Source organism: Macrobrachium nipponense, chromosome 20 (assembly GCF_015104395.2).
Source record: "Macrobrachium nipponense isolate FS-2020 chromosome 20, ASM1510439v2, whole genome shotgun sequence".
In the NCBI taxonomy this organism is placed as follows: domain Eukaryota; kingdom Metazoa; phylum Arthropoda; class Malacostraca; order Decapoda; family Palaemonidae; genus Macrobrachium; species Macrobrachium nipponense.
In genome coordinates this window covers 29915057-29933254 of record NC_061089.1, presented here as the reverse complement: position 1 = coordinate 29933254, position 18198 = coordinate 29915057, and the positions used below count along the sequence as shown (strand labels likewise).

General features: G+C 39.9%; 1 protein-coding gene across 6 annotated transcripts in view; it reads left to right on the top strand.

The window, feature by feature from the left end:
• LOC135224280 (sorting nexin-29-like) overlaps nucleotides 1–18198 on the top strand; it is a 62533-nt gene that overhangs the window by 16052 nt on the left and 28283 nt on the right. For all 6 annotated transcript variants that reach the window (XM_064263145.1, XM_064263135.1, XM_064263131.1 and 3 more), the window contains 4 exons: nucleotides 1330–1394; nucleotides 3908–4041; nucleotides 12622–12695; nucleotides 16120–16265. In XM_064263145.1, coding sequence (XP_064119215.1) covers nucleotides 1330–1394; nucleotides 3908–4041; nucleotides 12622–12695; nucleotides 16120–16265 — 419 coding nt within the window. The remainder of the gene's footprint in view (nucleotides 1–1329; nucleotides 1395–3907; nucleotides 4042–12621; nucleotides 12696–16119; nucleotides 16266–18198) is intronic.

Here is an 18198-nt window from a genome sequence, read left to right as displayed (position 1 = left end):
GGAAAATTCACCTATTTGCGGTATTTTTCTGTGAGAAATATCCAGGAATTCCTTTTTTTTTTTTTTCATCATTAAATGTACTTTTTGTGATAAAACTATTACAAAAGACCAAGTATAAACATTTTTAGTTGGTGTTTCTTCAGTTTTAACTAACAAAATAGGCAGTTTTCAGCGTTTTTATAGGGTTCCAACTATTTGTGGATTCTAACTATTCGAGAAGGTGTCTGGTCACATCCCCTGCGAATATGGGGGGACCACTGTATGTGAATATTACATACGCTAATTTTATATCTTGTGTATGATTTGACTCCCTTAAAATTAGCTCCAAAATTGTCTTCAAAAGTTGCATGATACACGAGTATATATATGGTACATATCATTAATATTTATACAGTGGGCCCCCATATTCGCGTTCTCCTGATTCACGGATTACTCTCTGGAACATTTCCCTGCATTATTCTTTGAAAATTTGCCTATTCACAGTATTTTTCTATGAGAAATATCTACAAATTCCTTTTTTTTCAATTTCATTATAAAATGCACTTTTTGTGATAAAACTATTAAAAAAAACAGGTATAAAACTTTTTAGTGGTTTTTTTTATTTAGTTTAACTAAGAAAATAGGAGGTTTTAAGCATTTTTATAGGAGTTCCAACTATTCACGGGTTCTAACTATTCACGGGGGGGGTCTGGTACACATCCCCCGCGAATATGTTGGGACCACTGTAACGCCTTTTCGAAATCTCTTGATTGCTGTTTAAGACAGAGAGAGATCTGAATTGTGTCTTTTGTTACTTTCTCTATTGGCCATATCATTGCTAGTAATCAGATTTTTTCTTCATCCTTTGTAAATGCCAGTTACCTTGAGTGTTTCTCTTCATCCTCATAAACTTTATTGTGGAACTCTGGTGTATATTTACCTCTGTGTATATAGATGAGGTGAGTATAACCCTACATTGTGAGACTGATGTAAATCTTCTCGACTAAATAGCTGTCAGGCTATAAAAAAATTGATGGGTGGTATAAAACAAATATAGATTTCTAAAACTAAAATTTTTTTCATACAGTTCCAATACTTTACAAGATATTTTGGGATTACCCTCTTGATCCCACTCTCTTTGGTAGTAATGCAAACAACATTTGGTATGATTTTACTGCCATTTGAGGATGCATTGGCATCAAAATGTAAAGATAAGTTGGGAAATCATCATCTTTTGCCTTGAGCATGTCTGGATAATGAGCTGGTGCAATTTTAAAGCTAGCATCAAGTTATGGGTTTGTATAAAAAAGATAAATTTTAGTTAACTTTTTTTTTATTTTTTTATTCCAGACTGTCAGGGCCCTAGACGAGAAGAACTACTCTCATGTTTACTTACAGCTGTTCAGGGGTGTCAGGTATGATATCTGATTTGAAGTATGTAATTGTATGTTTTAGTATATCAGTTGGTATTGGAAAATAAGATAAGTATTTACCATTTTGTTCCTCTGAGAATACAAACTGTCATCTTTTATGAGGATATACTTTTAGCTAAAGCTGGTCCAGCTGTTGAAATTTAGTACTAAGTAGTTAATTGCACTAGGTGAATGAGGTGGCAGAAGACCCACCTGTTCATTGGTAAACAGTCACTTTTTTTTTCTCCTTGCTGTGCAGACATTCAGGAAGGCTTGCATCATGGCTGTTGTTGAACTTGTCACTTGATGTATTTTTTAGGTTTAATGGTTGACAATTTTGGTGTCGTTTGTTCATATTTTGACTGTTGTAAGAATGGTTTTTGCTTTTAATTATTCTTAGAAGAATAATCAGCTTTGATATATTGGGCTTGATTGGGTGTGTTTGCTACATTTATATCACAATTTATAAAATAAAAAAGGTAAGAATTCCTTACCTAATTCTAGTGGCTGGTGTGCTTACTAGGATGGGCATTTGGTTTGAGGATGTTGAAGAGGCTTTGATGTGGAATCAGCAAGTGCTTGGGAGTTTGGAATGATGAAGAGAAAAATATGTACTGTAAGTACATATTTCATACCACAATTTTTTCAAATTTAGAAAATAAAAAAAGTGCAGAATTCCCTACCTGATTAACATGAAGAGGTTACAGGTGCAGGTGAGTTGATTTTTGAGGAGGGGATTACTGTCATTTTTGGAGTGATAAAGATAAGAATTACTGTAATGTATAGAGTACCTGCACAATATGTAATAAGTATAAATATTACAATGTTATAAAAGGATTTAAAAAAAAAAGTGAAGTATTCTTAAGATCTGTGGTAAAAATTCATTATGCAGCACCCCAGGCCGGGTAAACTTTGAGGTCAGCCAGTTAAGAATAAAACACATCAGTGGAAAGAAGATATGCACATGTGCATGGTGTAAGAAGAAAAATTCTAAAACATTTTCCATACCCTCTTACGAGAAGTTAAAAATGAGTATTCACAACCCCTTGTGGGGCCTCTTTTACAAGACAATTGTCAATTTTACCAAGTTATACATGCTTTTTCTAATAAATAAATTTGTTTTATTATTTTAAATTATAATTACAGCTCATACAATATCAAAACAGATAAGACCTAAAATCAGTAACAAATTGTTGAGTATATATTTGTTGTAAAATATTTATGTAAATTGCTGAGATTGAAGATACAGTGACTTTTGTATTGTACTTGTCTTTTCTATTATTTCTTTGCAAAATTTCAATTATAAAGATAAGAACTAAAACTAACAGCAACCCCTGGGTATATTTATGAGTAAATATGTATAAAATAAGCCATCATGTGAAAAAGAAAGGCAGTACCCTACATACTTCCTTGAAGTAGCTCATGAGCTGCCTGCTTCCTGATTTTAGCCTGTCCAAAAGTTGCCATTAGTACTGAATTTATGGGCTATAGAAGTAATGGCACCTCTCTCTGCCCATATGCAGCTCCCCAGCCCAGGTAAACTTTGAGGTAGGCCAATTTAAGATAAAAAAAGTGTAAGTGGAAAGAGGAGATATGCAAATGCACGAGGTGTAAGAAAAAAAATTGTAAACAATTTTCCCTAGCTTCTACGAGAAGTTGAAAATGACTATATTTACAACCTGTTATATGGACACTTTTACAATACAATCATAAATTTTACCAATTTATGCATGTTTTTCTAATAAATTTACTTCATAACATTATAATTACGTTTCATACAATATCAAAACATATAAGAACTAAAATTAGTAAATTCTTGAGTATATTTGTTGTAAAATATTTATGTAAATTTACTGAGATCAAAGGTGCAGTAACTTTTTTGGATTATACATGCCTTTTTTTTATATTTCTTTGAACTTTTCTTTTCAAACTTACAATTATAACTGACATATACTATCATAAAAGATAAGAACTAAAACTAACAGCAACCCCTGGGTATATTTATGAGCATATATATAAAAAGACGTCATGTGAGAGAGAGAGAGGCAGTACATACCCCCTTCAAGTCAAGATCACAACTAACTCTAATGAGCCACCCACTTGATTTTAGCCAGTCTAAAAGTTGCCATTAGTAAGTTTATGGGCCATAGAAGTAATGGAAACTCTTTCACCGCCCGATTCCCCCAAATTGATGGCACATAATGTTGATGCACATATAAGTGGATCTGTCCACCACCCAAAACCTGTTATTGCTCCTCATATGAGGGAATCCATCCTTTAAGGGTTAATGTGAACAGCATGAATTTGTTTCCTGCATAAATGAATAATTCTCAATGCATTATTTCATATTCATTATAAGGCTCCTTTATTTTTAGGAGTATTAGTGTATTACTTTTTTTTATTGACCAGAGGAGTATTTCTGCATTGCATTAACTAGTTATGTAAGCAGTAGATCACTGCAGACCCAGATTTTTAATTTTTTTTATTTTATTAGTTTTTTGTGTCTTGGTTTTCAGGTTAGATTTGGAGGTCGTGGAGAACTTGCTACTGAATCTGATGAGAGAGTAGCATTGCTTTGCACTTCCCTAGAATCTGCTCTTTCTCATGGTCTCAAGTCACGCTCACCAAATAGAGGACTTGCTGCTATTAAGTAAGTAATGGAACATGCCTTTTATATTTGTATCACTTACAAAAGTTTACTGTAAATGTTTTTAGAAATTATTACCAGAATTTATTAGGTTGACATGTAATTTTACAGTGGACCCTCACCGTATTTGCAGTGTATGGGTACCACACCACCCTTTGAGCAGCTAAAATCTGCAAATACTTAGAACCCCTCTAAAAACTCATAGAACTGTCTATTTTGATAGTTTATACACAAAAAAAATAAAAATCCTTATGTCTGAGTATTTTAATAGTTTTATCGCAAAAAGTACATTTCGTCACAAAAATGTCATGAAAATATAGTTATTTGTAAATGTTTCTCAGTTAAAAAAAACTCGAATAGCAAGTTTTCCGCGAATATGTTTATGTGTTCTGTAGAAAGATCTGTGAATTGTGAGTCCGCGAATAGCAGGGGTTGACTATACATGTAATCATTTTTAAAATATTATGAAGACCAAGTGTCGATCACTTACAGGAATGTGTATCCTTTTGTTAGAACGGTATTTAAAAATGATGTCTCAGTTTATTTGTTAGCCTTCTGCAAACTGTTGAATGTTTGTAGCTATATGTATCTCTGTTGAAACAGAAAATGGTTATTGTTAATTATAATTTGTCATTGGAACTTATTATTTTATTATATATTTCTAACAGTTTCCTTAGATAAGGTGGAATATATGAATTTTTAAAAACAAATTTCTTGTTTGTCAAATACTACTGCTAATGCAAAAAAAATCTTTGGAAGAAAGTTTTTTTTTATTTTTCAAAAGAATTAATTTAAAACTTGCAATTAAAAAAGGCAAAGATGACTTAATTCAGTGATTCCTTAATTAGATGATAACTTTGAAAAAATGTATAAAAAATATTCATTTAAAGTAGAATATACATGAAAATTGTTAATGAATTATTTATGTGATGAGCCAGAAAACATTAATGAATTACTTTTATTCAGAACCATCATTATTATTCAACAACCCTTAATACTCATTATTTGAACAATTCCATTTACAGTAATACCTTGAGATACAAGTATAATTCATTGCTGGACCGAGCTCGTAAGTCAATTTGCTCGTATCTCAATTCAGTTTTTCCCATATAAAATAACTGACAAAAATTTAAAAGCATCTAAATCAATAATAATAACAATGGAAAAAACATGATTTTAATTGCTATACTGTATAGACATACTGTACACACACACAAAATGATATAATAAATGATTACTTCGATATGAAATAAAATGTGGTTTTATTATGAGTTCTTACCGTCAAGACAGACGATAGCAGCTAACGGCAGTGTGTGCGGAGGAGGAGGGAGGGAGGGAGAGAGAGTTGGACGGCACCCTATTTAATACTGTTTCGTTATTTTCCGTAATTTAGACATGATAGTAATGCCTTTGGAAGCCTTTGTGGTCTTGATAGCATCCTTCTGTTTGAGGATTGTACATTTTTGTACAATGGAACTTACCCAGCAGATATATACTTAGCTATAGACTCCGTCGTCCCCGACAGAAATTCGAATTTCGCGGCACACGCTGCAGGTAGGTCAGGTGATCTACCGCCCCTGCCGCTGGGTGGCAGGAATAGGAACGATTACCATTCTAGAACCAGATTTTCTCTGTCGCGGTAGTGTCAACATACGTTGTTGCTACCTCCTGACTTGATTTTCGTTTTTTCATCGCCATCGACCTTCTGGGCTGTCTTTTGCAGGGAAGTACTGGGTCTTTGGTTTGGCATACGCTTTTATTAACTTTTTAATGAATTTGGCTTCGAAATTTCGAAGAATATATTACGTGAAACTACCGAATTTTTCGGTAGACACTTATATTTTGCAATAAGGGAAATATTGATATTTTTTTTTTCACTAATACGTGTATAAGTGTTAGAACTTGATGAAGGAAATATAAGATCTAACTTCCTACTTTAGGAAGTCAGAAAGCATATAACTAGATACGCTTCCTTTAGAAGCTTTAAGAGCTCTCGTACTAACGAGCAGTTAGAGTATTGACAATTCTAGTAGTTGTTGCATCCTCATCACCTTCTTACTCCACAGAATCTACAAATTCATATGTGCAAATTTGAAGATAAATGGATGGAGCTCAAAAGGCGAGCTCTAAAAAGGTAAGAAGTGAATATAGTGTTCCCAGTGCAGTGGAGGGTGCGTCTGATCGGCTCCGTAGCGCTTCCAGGCCTAGACCTCTTCCAAACTCCCAGACCCAGTGGAGGAGGAAAGTCGACAGCCGCAGGAAGGTTAGGGAGAACCCCCACCGGTCAGGCGTCCCCTCGGCAGGTTCTGTAGAACGTCCCAGACTGCCAAGGATAGCCATTGATAAGGCATCCTTAAAAAAGTGTGTCTCTTCATCTTACATCCGAAAAGACGAAGAATGTATGTTTGGAGTGATCTAGCGCGTTCTCTGAAAACTAAGAGAACACTGAGCAAGAGCCAGCCGCTGCCATGAAGCCGCGTTCCAGCAAGCTAGCGTGAGGTACGTTCCTATAGCCAGCAGCGAGGCGCGTTCCAGCTAACAGACTAGCGCGAGCCGCGTTCCTACAACCAAACGCGAGCCGCGTTCTAGAAAATTTTTCTTGGCGCAAGGCGCCTTCAAAGAGACGAAGCGCCAGCCTGGCGCAAATTGCGCCAGAAAAACAGACGGCTAGAGCAAGGAGCCTTACAGTAGAGTGGCAATCAGAACGATCCTTCCATTGAACGTTTCCGGGCAAGAGGCTCTTTCTAAAAGGGGTCTAGTAGGCGCTCGGAACTGTCAGGGCGCACGGGACCTTCCACGCAAGCGGAACGTTCCAGGAGCGAGTCTCCTTTCTAGCGCGCGGAACATTCCAGGCGCTAGGTGCAAGGATCCAGGCGCCAGAATATCCATTCTCTATCTGCCTCGGCAGGGAAAGAAGATAGTAGAGTATCTGCTGTATGAGAATACGATACGGCAAATCATAAGCACATACCGTAGTTACTTCTTTGCTGAGCAACTCAATTACCAGTATCCTTCCAGGAATTTCCTAGGAAGGACTACGCTTAAAGGGATTGTTAAGACAACACCTACTTAGCTTCTAGATTTATCGAAGTCTTGTTTCGCTTAGATATGCATTATAAGAACTTCCTGAAGTTCGATAATAATGTTATAAGATTCCTTTATTAAATGGAGTAGCTGGCAACTCTGGAAGAGTAAGGCCAGTCGGCTAACGAGACTGCTATCGCTTAGGCACCAACGCAGTATCCATGTAGGTGTCGGTCATGAGTGGGCGGTAACATATGTCTCTCCTGCGGGATGGAATGAATAACCGTGTCTCTCCCCTACAATCGTGGTTTTAGCCTCGGATTGAGGGGATAGTTAAGCAAACATAAATAAAATATTGTCTGCCTTTTGCTAAGAAGCTTTCAATAAGAAAGATATTACATTTCATTGCTGTTTACCGTAGGTAACATTTTTAAAGGATTCTAACGCAGCGAAACTCTATATTGTATAATGCTCTCATGCTTACGAAAAGCATGGCTTATTAGAGTACATGCTTAGTGAGAAGATGAATGTAGTAGAGAATTCACTTTAAGACTACGGTATGGTCAAGTCTTATGCACATACCGAGGTTAACTACAGAATTCCTAGTATCCTTACAAAGGTTTCCTAGATTAATGCTGTTTACCACAATGTGACAGTATTATAAAGGATTCTAATACGGCAGCGCGCGATATATATAATTCTCTCATCCTTTCGAGAAACGCACACAACCTTTTTAAATTCGGATATTGCTCAAGAGAAGTTGGGTGAGTCGGATGGGAAACATTCTCTTAGTGGCAGAAGTTGTTTCCCCTGAATGGACAATACTACGTATATAAAAGTTTTTTCCCACTAAGAACGGAATTAACATGTGAAGGATGTCGGGTACCATAAAGGCATAGATGTTATGGCACATAACCTAAAAAGAACTAGAAGGAAGCGCCAGCCTGGCGCAAATTGTGCCAGAAGCACCATCCAAGATATTTTCTCGTTCTTTTAGCGAGTTATTAACCTAAGAGTCCAGTAGCCTCTCGGACAGGCAGGCTGCGTAACGGCAAGATTCGTTCCTGATTTCGTTACCATTTAATCGAAAAGGGTCGCTTACAAGGAATGATGAAATGATTTATTTTAATCACTAGGCCAATTCCACGACTCTCTCATATCGCAAAGAGCATCGAGAATCTCTTTTTTCGCCCCGGTTCGCGTTAACAAAAGAGAACCTATTTGGGAACAGACACGGAACGTAACGATCCTTAAGATGGTTCGATGCAAGATTTTGCATGTCCGTGAGACCTTCTCGATCGAAGATAATAACTGTTAACATATGTCTAACATTTATTGAAAAGAGTTGTGAGAACCTGCGGAAAGTCTTCTTCATAGATCTCTTTGTAAGGTAGAAGACGAACAGGCTTCCTTTAGACTGCTTCTTTTTCCTCGAACCAAGAGACGGGCAGCACAATATAAGACATCTTTAAATTTAAAGAAGGGGAATAAACTTTAGCCTTTTTTCCCCTAGTTATAAATTCTTAACAGATATTAAGATAATTGGGCGTCAAAGGAAGAGAGGATGTATGCCTCATTTTGGCCTTAGAGAGGTTGGATTCACAGAAGTCACGTTCTTCTCACAGCATGTTTCGTAAGGCTTTTCCAAGAGTATCTGGATATTCTATCAGAATCTATTATAAATAGACCTATAAAACCTCTCCACTCTGAGTCTGTCCGCGTGCAGACTGACCAGAAGTGGACATGAATGAGAGGTTTTTTCAAGGTAAATGACAATAGTCATGGCTAAGGACATAGAATTGCTGCAGATCGTGCTAGATGGAATGAGGAAACTGTCCTCTTCCGATACCTCTGTGAACCACATAGCGAGGTTTTTTCTTCACTTTCAGAGGGAAGAATCACCTATGTATATATCTGCTATCAAAGAACGCAGTAAAAGGCCATACTCTGTCTCTACAAAGGGAATTAGAGATAACAGAGGATTAAGATCTTCGGGATCTTATACGATACCGCAATACGACAAGAGTAGGATATCATGTACTTCGAATGGGATTTTTTTTTTTTTTGTGGCCACAGATTCCGTGTTCCGACAAAATGGAACTGCTCCTCATCTACTTCTTTGAGGAAGTTTATGAAGGAATTCTTTGTTTCTCTTAACCCTAAACGACCAAGAAGACAAGTGAATTTTTTGTGCATTGGAATCTCGCATCAGATTCAATGGAGACTCGGCAATGGGTTCTTGCCAGCATAGTATGTCTGCAAAAGAAATAAATCCCTCTATTCCTGACGCAACGCTTTCAGAGAGAAGTTTAGTTGCCCAGGCAGGGTACTTACATTTTCATCTAAAGAAGAAGATGGTTTAAACGTTGCCTACAGAGTCTTCGGGGTGCGATGAGGGCTCAAAATGCTTCCCAGAAGGTATTCAGAAGGATACAATAAGAGCTAGAAATCAGGGTTCCGCCCAATTTCAGCTCAGAGTCTCCTTCGACTTCCAGACTCCTTCCCTTCCTTCGGGCAAGGATAGGGAAGATTCTGCAACGAGGAACCTCATCAACATGTAAGAAGAGATCTCGTTAGCAAAAGAAGTGTTCACGAAGGATCCTCCTCGGAGGAAGACTCTTCTCTCTCGTGTTGTTAGATATCCTGTCGTCTACTGGGTGTAGCTGACTAAAATCACCTCCCCTTGCCAGGGGCCAAAAGCTCAAAGGGGAAGAATTTCTTCCACCCTTCTCCAGTCTCCTGATAAACTATGTGGTTGTTCAGGACTCTCGGACAATGTAGCGCCAGCCAAGCGCCAAATGCCAATACAGGCGAAAAACGCCAGAGGCGGACAGTTCCAAGGAACTCTGTCATGGTCGGATACTGAGAAGGAGCGGGCCTCCAACCTGGCGCAAATGCGCCAGAGGCGAACAAATCGGACAGATATAAGAGTGTCCGCAATGTGGACATCGTCAGACAGCCTAGAGACTCTTCCAAGCTCGAAGCTCCAGCAAGTGTTGGAGGAGCTAAGCCAGGCGCGAGGCGCCAGCCAGGCTCTATGGAGCCAGCCAGGTCTCCTCCAGGTCGCCAACCAGGCTCTAGGAGCCAACCAGGCTCTAGGAGCCCAGCCAGGCTCTAGGAGCCAGGCCAGGCTCTAGGAGCCACCAGCTCTAGGAGCCAGCCAGGCTCTAGAGCCAGCCAGGCTCTAGGAGCCAGCCAGGCTCTAGGGGATCCAGCCAGGCTCTAGACCGCCAGCCACCAGGCTCTAGGAGCCAGCAGGCTCTAGGAGCCAGCCATGCTCTAGGAGCCAGAGCCAGCCAGGCTCTAGGAGCCAGCCACCAGCTCTCTAGCCAGCCAGGCTCTAGGAGCCAGCCAGGCTCTAGGAGCCGCAGGCTCTAGGAGCCAGGCAGGCTCTAGGAGCCAGGCAGGCTCTAGGAGCCAGCCAGGCTCCAGGAGCCGGCAGGCTAGTAGCCAGCCAGGCGCCATCCAGGTGCCAGGCTCCTTCAAGGCTAGGCTCCAGTCAGGATTGAGGATCCATCCAGACGCAAGGCTCCTTCCAGTAAGAGAAACCTAAAGCTCTGTCATGTAAGAGGGCTAGTCCCCATTGATATGATACAGGTAAGGCTCTGCCATGTAAGTGGGTCAGCCCCCATTGGCACGATCCGAGAAGGCTCTGTCGTGTAAGCGGGCTAGCCCCCATTGACATGATCCAGAAGGGTTTGTCAGTCATAGGTCCCTACCTCGCTGAAACTCTTGAGGCATGCAGACTCATAGACAGTAATCATGAAGTCTTCTGCCAGGCTCCAGGTGCCTTCCAGGCGCAAGGCACCAGCCAGACGCAAGGCTCCAGCCAGGCGCGAGGCGCTAGCCAGGAAGGAGGAGCCAATCAGGCACCAGCCAGGCGCGAGGCGCCAGCCAGGCGCAAGGCGCCATCTAGGCGCGAGGCTCCAGCCAGGCTCTAGGCGCCATTCAGGCGCAAGGCTCCAGCCAGGCGCGAGGCGCTAGACAGGCGCTAGGCGCCTGCCAAGCGCTAGCCAGGCTCCAGGCTTCACCCAGAAGAGATCTATATCAAAGAACGCCCTGGCCTTCTTTGAGACATTGTGATCTCCTAAGCACTTGATAAGTGCATTGATGATTCCTTCAAACAGCTGAGAATTAAAAGCGCATGAAGTGCGAGCTTTTCCGAATTCTTGTTCTTTCCCTAACAATATGTCATAAGGACATATTAGCTGTCACATACGGGAGATGCAACTCTGTGTTGACTTCCCATTATCCGAAGGATGTCAAGATAACCTTCGAGGGATCCTTCTCTCTTGGTTGATACGTGTCTGCGGATACATTGCTGGGATAGGGAGCAGATACTGATCCTTAACTAGTGAGTTAAATTTTATTTAACGTCGTGTTTTTTCTTTGGGTTGTTTGAAAGGAGTTTGTAGATAACTCTTTTCAACTTAAGCACTAACCCTCGTGTTAGGATCAGGTGATCGGGATCGGTGTTGTGCTCCTTAATTATGCCACTAGGCATAGGCATATTGTCATGTAAGAGGCTCTGTCGAGTAAATGGATAAGACCCCATCGACAGACCCACAAGAACTCTTAGCCATAGGTCACATCCTCGCTGAGGCTCTTGAGGCGAAGCAGATTCCTAGGCATTAGCCATGGAGGCTTCCGCCTGATCAAGTAGGAACCAAGGTTTTATTTATTTATTACCTACAACGTATGTTGTTTACCTGTCTATTCAGTAAATAGTTGTCTCTTTCCCACCACCAAGGGTGTCAATCAGCTAAGTATATATCTGCTGGGTAAGTTCCATGTACAAAAATGATATTGTTAAGATACAATAAAGTTTTGTACATACTTACCTGGCAGATATATACGATTGATGGCCCACCCAACCTCCCCTCAGGAGACAGGTGGAAGAGAAAATCTGGTTCTAGAATGGTAATCGTTCCTATTCCTGCCACCCAGCGGCAGGGGCGGTAGATCACCTGACCTACCTGCAGCGTGTGCCGCGAAATTCGAATTTCTGTCGGGGACGACGGAGTCTATAGCTAAGTATATATCTGCCGGGTAAGTATGTACAAAACTTTATTGTATCTTAACAATATCATATCGTCGATGTACTTCGCTAGTAATCGCATGCCAACTCACTCACACAGACTATGCTCATGTTTCTAGATAATTTCATGCTTCATCTCCATCATCATCATGCATTTTTTCTTCTCGCTGCCAACTTTACCACTTGCGTCCTCACTTATTACAAAGAATGATCACAAAAACAACACAGGAGATGTTTGGGAGATGTGTATGTAAGTCAACGACCATGTGAACTGAACAAATGAAGCAGGCTTAGAACGCTCCCAAGCACTTGGCCATCTAGCGTTAGCATCTGTAAGCGTGCTCATATCTCAGTATTGTGCTCGTATCTCAATGCAAAATTTTGCTCGGAGGCTGGCTCGTATCTCGGAATGCTCGTATGTTGGAGCGCTTGTATGTCAAGGTATTACTGTAGTTTAATGGCCAAATTATCACATATTGAATTATTATACACCATTTGATGATACACATTTCTTATTGCAGACAAGTGACAGATATGGTAACTTCTGGTTTAAACCTCCACCTCACTTTACCAAGAGGAGAAACAGAAACACCAGGTAAGTACTATTGCTTAAATCAGCTATTTTCATTTCCCAAAAATCTTAGATGATGAATTGATGCTTGTTTTTCCAACTGTTAAAAGATAGAATCCCAGCAAGCAGGTGTGTTGGTCTCTGGTAAAAGCCATTTAGGATTCCTGTGATGAATTAACAGTGTGTATTTTAACCTAATGACAATGAAGTGATTTCCCAACTCTGTTGGGATGGAATGTAGGATAACTGTTCCTGGATGGCACGTGCCAGTATTTAGCACGCATTAAGTATTGGCACATCATGGCTGGTTCGTGCCAGTATTTAGTAAGTGCTAAATTCTGGCACATCCTGGCTGGCTTGTGCCAGTATTTAGCGAGTGCTAAATTTTGGCATGTCCTGATTGGCATTTGCCAGTATTTAGAGCATGCTGAATTCTAGCATGATCCAGCCATTACATGCCAGTATTTAACATCTGCGAGATTGTTGCATGGCCTGGGTAGCACATGCCAGTTTTTGAGCTTGCTAAATTCTAGCAAGCCCTGGCTGGCATGTGCTGGTTTTAAGCATGCTATAATTTCTGGCACTCCCTGGCTGAGGTGGCTGTTTTTAGCATTCACTAAATTCTGGCATTCCCTGGCTGGCATGAGCCAGTTTTTAGCGCATGCTAAATTCTGGCACTCCCTAGATGACATGTGCCGACTTTTAGCACCCACTAAATTCTAGCACGCCCTGGCTGGCATGTGTTTGTTTTTGGTGCATGCTAAATTCTGGCACTCCCTTGCTGGCATGTGCTGGTTTTTAGGGTGCAGTAAATTCTGGCACACCCAGGCTGGCATGTGCCAGTTTTTAGCCCGCACTAAATCCTGGCACTCCCTGGCTGGCATGTGCCGGCTTTTAGTGCACATTAAATTCTGGCACTCCCTGGCTGGCTCATGCCGGTTTTTAGCACACTAAATTCGGGCATGCCCTGACTTGGATTTGTCTTCCAGGACCGAGTCTTCCAGTTTTGAGCCCTTAGCTTTGGACTGTCAATGGCACCGCAATCTTCATGCGAGTACTAGCTCCTCTGGCAGGATGGCTGCACCTGATAGGCGTAAACATCACCCTTTACTTTGACAATTGGCTTTTTTGTTCCATGTCAGAAAACCAAAGCATGGAGGACCTTCACAAGACCCTTCTTTTAGCCCAGGACAAAGGCTTACTCATAGACCTTCAGGAATCCCAATCAAGAATTTTATGGCCTTTTTCAGATTCCTCTTCTGTACCTGAGATTTACATCTTACGTACTCCATCAGTTAAGGATATTGGACTAGACTTAGATAAGTGATTATGCACAGGGCTGCAGGTTTGACATTTTCCTGTCTTTGCCGAGTCCAAGCGAGGAAGAGAATTTTTCTTAGTCTACCCTTGGATCTTTAGCTAGAATGAGGTCATGTTCAAGCTTTACATCCATCTTTTCTCCCTTTGGAATTAATGGACATGATTGGCCCTGAAGATTAGAAAACCCTCTGTCCGGCTGTAGCTTTCGGGTTTTCATAAAGTCGGATTAAGATAACTATTGAGAACATATGCCTTCTTTTTATGTGAAAGCTAAGGACATCAGACCAGGCTGTTCTTGAGCTTTCAGGTACACCCTTGCTTCCTTTCTGAATACGTAGTCCTACTGGAAGTATAATCATCCAACTCTTCTGGAGCCACCTTAAAGAGTGGCTCCCAACGTTAGGGATTGTCAGTGCCTCGAACTTCTGACTCGCCTGATGCCCAGACCACCAGCAACAGCTGTGATCTGGCATCAGGTACTGTCTGACACCAGCTATAGAGCCATGAGCTTTTAGCTCGTTAGGCACCCAGCTCACCTAGCACCTTCTCATTTGGCGTTGGTTACAGCTTGGTGTCATCTGTTGCTCATAGCTCAACTGGTGTCCAATGCTTCAGGGACCATCTACAGCTTGATACCAGATAGTAGTTCTCTGAGCATCCAAAGTGCTCTTCAGCTCTGTGGGAGAATGGTAGGTCTCTGATCATTTGGAGTTTTCAGAGGACCATCATTTTCATATAGCTATGTGGCACTTCTCGTCCAATCAGTGAAGTGAAGCAACATTGGGTCTGGTCTGTACTAGGATGAGTGACTGTTTGAGAACACCAGGTGCTATTGGCATATCCGTTCCATCCTCAGACTAGAACATAGTATTACATTTATGGACTTTTACCTTGAGGCACCCTCACAATTAGGAGAGCAGTTTGCCTTCTAAGTAAAGCTAAGGATGTTAGAGTAACCTCTGCCCCCTTGGGGTCAAAGGGACATTTCCTTCAAACTGAAAAAAATACACCATAATGGCAAACAGTTGATCACTATGCATGGAAAATGGCCCTATTTGCACAACTGATTGCAATTCGGCCATATTGCAGGGGTGTTTTTTGTGGGTCAAACTGACTTTTCCTTCAAACTGAGAACAATGCAGCCATTAGGCTGCATTTTTCTATGCCTGGAAAATGACCACAGTTGCACAATTGCTAGACATCAGGTGAGGGCTTTGCTTCTCACAGATAATTTGCCTGCCAAATTGGTTGGTAACAGGTCCTATTAGGGTCACGTATTTGCCACCTAGTACAACTGCACTTACTGAGCCAATGGATATTCAGTCAATGATATTGTTGCTGTGAAACAGCTATACCAGAGGAAGTTCCTGGAGGAGGTGATGGTAGTACGTATTGAAGGAAAGGAGGAGAAGCAACAAGGCTTAAAAAGAATGCTCTTGAAGCTTATGATAAACCAAGGCCGTTAAATTTTTATAACTCTGAACTGCATATTATCATTCTGATAAATATTTTAAAGGCAAAATTAATATTGTTTTATCCTGCCTTCTTTCTCTCCACACAGTCAAACCAATTCATAAAAGTGATACATCTTTTCAAATACATGAATCACTTCACCACTGATTTCACCATATTTCTCATATTTTCACCAGTTATTACTCCACATTTGATATGCAAACAAGTCATCTCAAAGCTTATTAGCACTCTACTAACAGGTAATTGCATTGAAAAAAGTTACTTTAAAAGCAGTATGAATGGGGAACTGCTGTGTGAAGAGAATGCTGTCTTCTGACAGTGCATTGAGTATCTTTAGAAGGATTTTGATCTTAAAATAAGTAGGCAGATCTGAGTTGTTCTAATGTGGATAGGGCTAGTGTAAATTTGAGAACACTTGTTGATAATTAACAATATGTACAGTATAGAGATTAAAAAAATTGTTGGGCATTTCAAGGTTCTAACAAAGAAAGCTTCTTTGTATTTTTTAAAATTTTATCATTTATTAACTCTGTAATATGCTTTCAGAGTGACACAGGTGGGGTGATGAGTTTTTAAACTGCATGTCTAAGAATGGCCTTCTTTGTTATGTATATCTTTAGTAACTTTTAAATAACTAAAATATTATTTCTTACAGTGCTTTGGTGGTATGTACGGGAACTCCTTACTCGTCATGAGTATGAGCGCTTTCTTCTGTTGAAGAATGTAAATACAGACCTGGGCAGGGGACGTGCATGGTTGAGAAGTTTACTTAATGAGCATTCACTTGAGCGATATATGCACGTAAGTTAAAAATGTTTTTTCCAAATATAGTTTTATGCAGTTTGCTTCAAAATGTATTAGAAATTATTCTTCAGAGAAGAATGTAATTGTTCCTACACAAATACAAACCTTCATTCTTTACATAGGATTATGCTTGTGAACTGAAGCTGGAGAGGCCATTCAAATTTATTGATGTGGTAGTCAACTACCGACAGGCTGGGAAAAGCCCTGTCCAACATCAGTCAGCAATCCACTTTGCAACCAGCTGCCATTGAGGCAAGACATTTTCATGACTGCCCAAGTGATAGTGTTTAAACTTCAGTATTCCCTCTTCTTTTTTTGGTTGTTAACTCCTTGTGAGGTCCTGTAACTGGAGTTGCAGTTACAGTAACAGCAGCGAGGGTCTAGGGTGATGAAGATCCTCATTAGATCCTAAATGCTGATATCCTCACCAGAGTTTGTCATGTGTCAGTCATCTCCAGGGAAGTGATTTTCCTGCAAAACTGATGTAAGATTGGTCACATCCAGGCATGGGATTTTGTATACTCCTGTGTATATGAAAACCTGGACTGTGACCAATCTTATATTGGTTTTACAGGAAAATCACTTCCCCAGAGATTAATACAACATAAACAGTCAGTTAGGTATGGACAACAGAGCTCAGCTATTTTTAACCATATAAATAACCATAACCACAGAATAAACTGGAATTTGTCACATATAATTTATAGCAGCAAATGTTGGTACAAAAGCCAGATGATAGAGTCAGCGTTCATTAAATAAAGACAGGCAATGAACATCTCCAAGGGTGCCTGGGATGCAGATATCATAAATAAAATGTTCCTTCAACCAATGCTTAAGAAGATTAAAGAGAAATTATTAGCAGGGGCGACCTAGTAAAACAGCTACCTATGGATGGATCTCTTGGTATAAATACCACCTTTTCTGTAACTTTACTCATTCATTACTTACCTGGAGAGAGAGACAGCAGTCTGAAATATAGTACTTACTTTCTATATTTTGGTATTTTTATGGACTTTTTATTAGATGAAATTCTGTTGTGTAAATATATATATATAAATATATATATATAATATATATATATATATATATAGATATATATATATATATATATGATATATATAATATGAATTATATATATAATATATATATATCAATAATATATATTTATATATCTATATATATATATATATATATATATATATATATATATATAATATATATAGTAGATGACTGGTAAAAATGTTCTGTTACAACAGAATTCCATCTAATAAAAGGAGCTCATAAAAACACCAAAATGTAGAGAGAAAAGTACTATATTTCAGAGACTGCTGTCTCCCTCTTCAGGTAGATGAATGAGAAAAGTTTACAGAAAAGGTGGTATTTATACCAAGAGGTCCATGCACAGGCAAGCCAATTTAGGTCACCCCCGCTGATAATATTCCTTTAATCTTCTTAGGCGTTGGTTGAATGAAAACCTTCGTATCTGAAATCCATGCTCCTTTTGAGATGTTCATTACCTGCTTCTCTTTTATTAAGGCCGATTCCATCATTTGACTCTTGTACCAGCAGTTGCTGCTATAAATTACACGTGACAAATTCCAGTTTATTCTATGGTTATGTTCATTTATATGGTTGAAAATAGCTGAGTTCTGTTGTCCATACCTAACTGACCTTTTGTGTTGTATTAATCTCTGGGGAAGTGATTTACCTGTAAATCAGATGTAAGATTGGTCACAGTCCTGGCATGGGATTTGGTAAACCCCAGTGTCCTTGGGAAATGTCTTTTGTTGGACGTTAATCAGGGATTTGGCTAAGGTGTTTGGGTAAGTAAATGCAAAAGGGTTAGATTTTCCGAGGGTCTGAGTCACCTTCTTAATCGTGTCCAGGTGTGGAATTTTTATTTTATTTTTGGGTGTATCTCTGGTCTTCT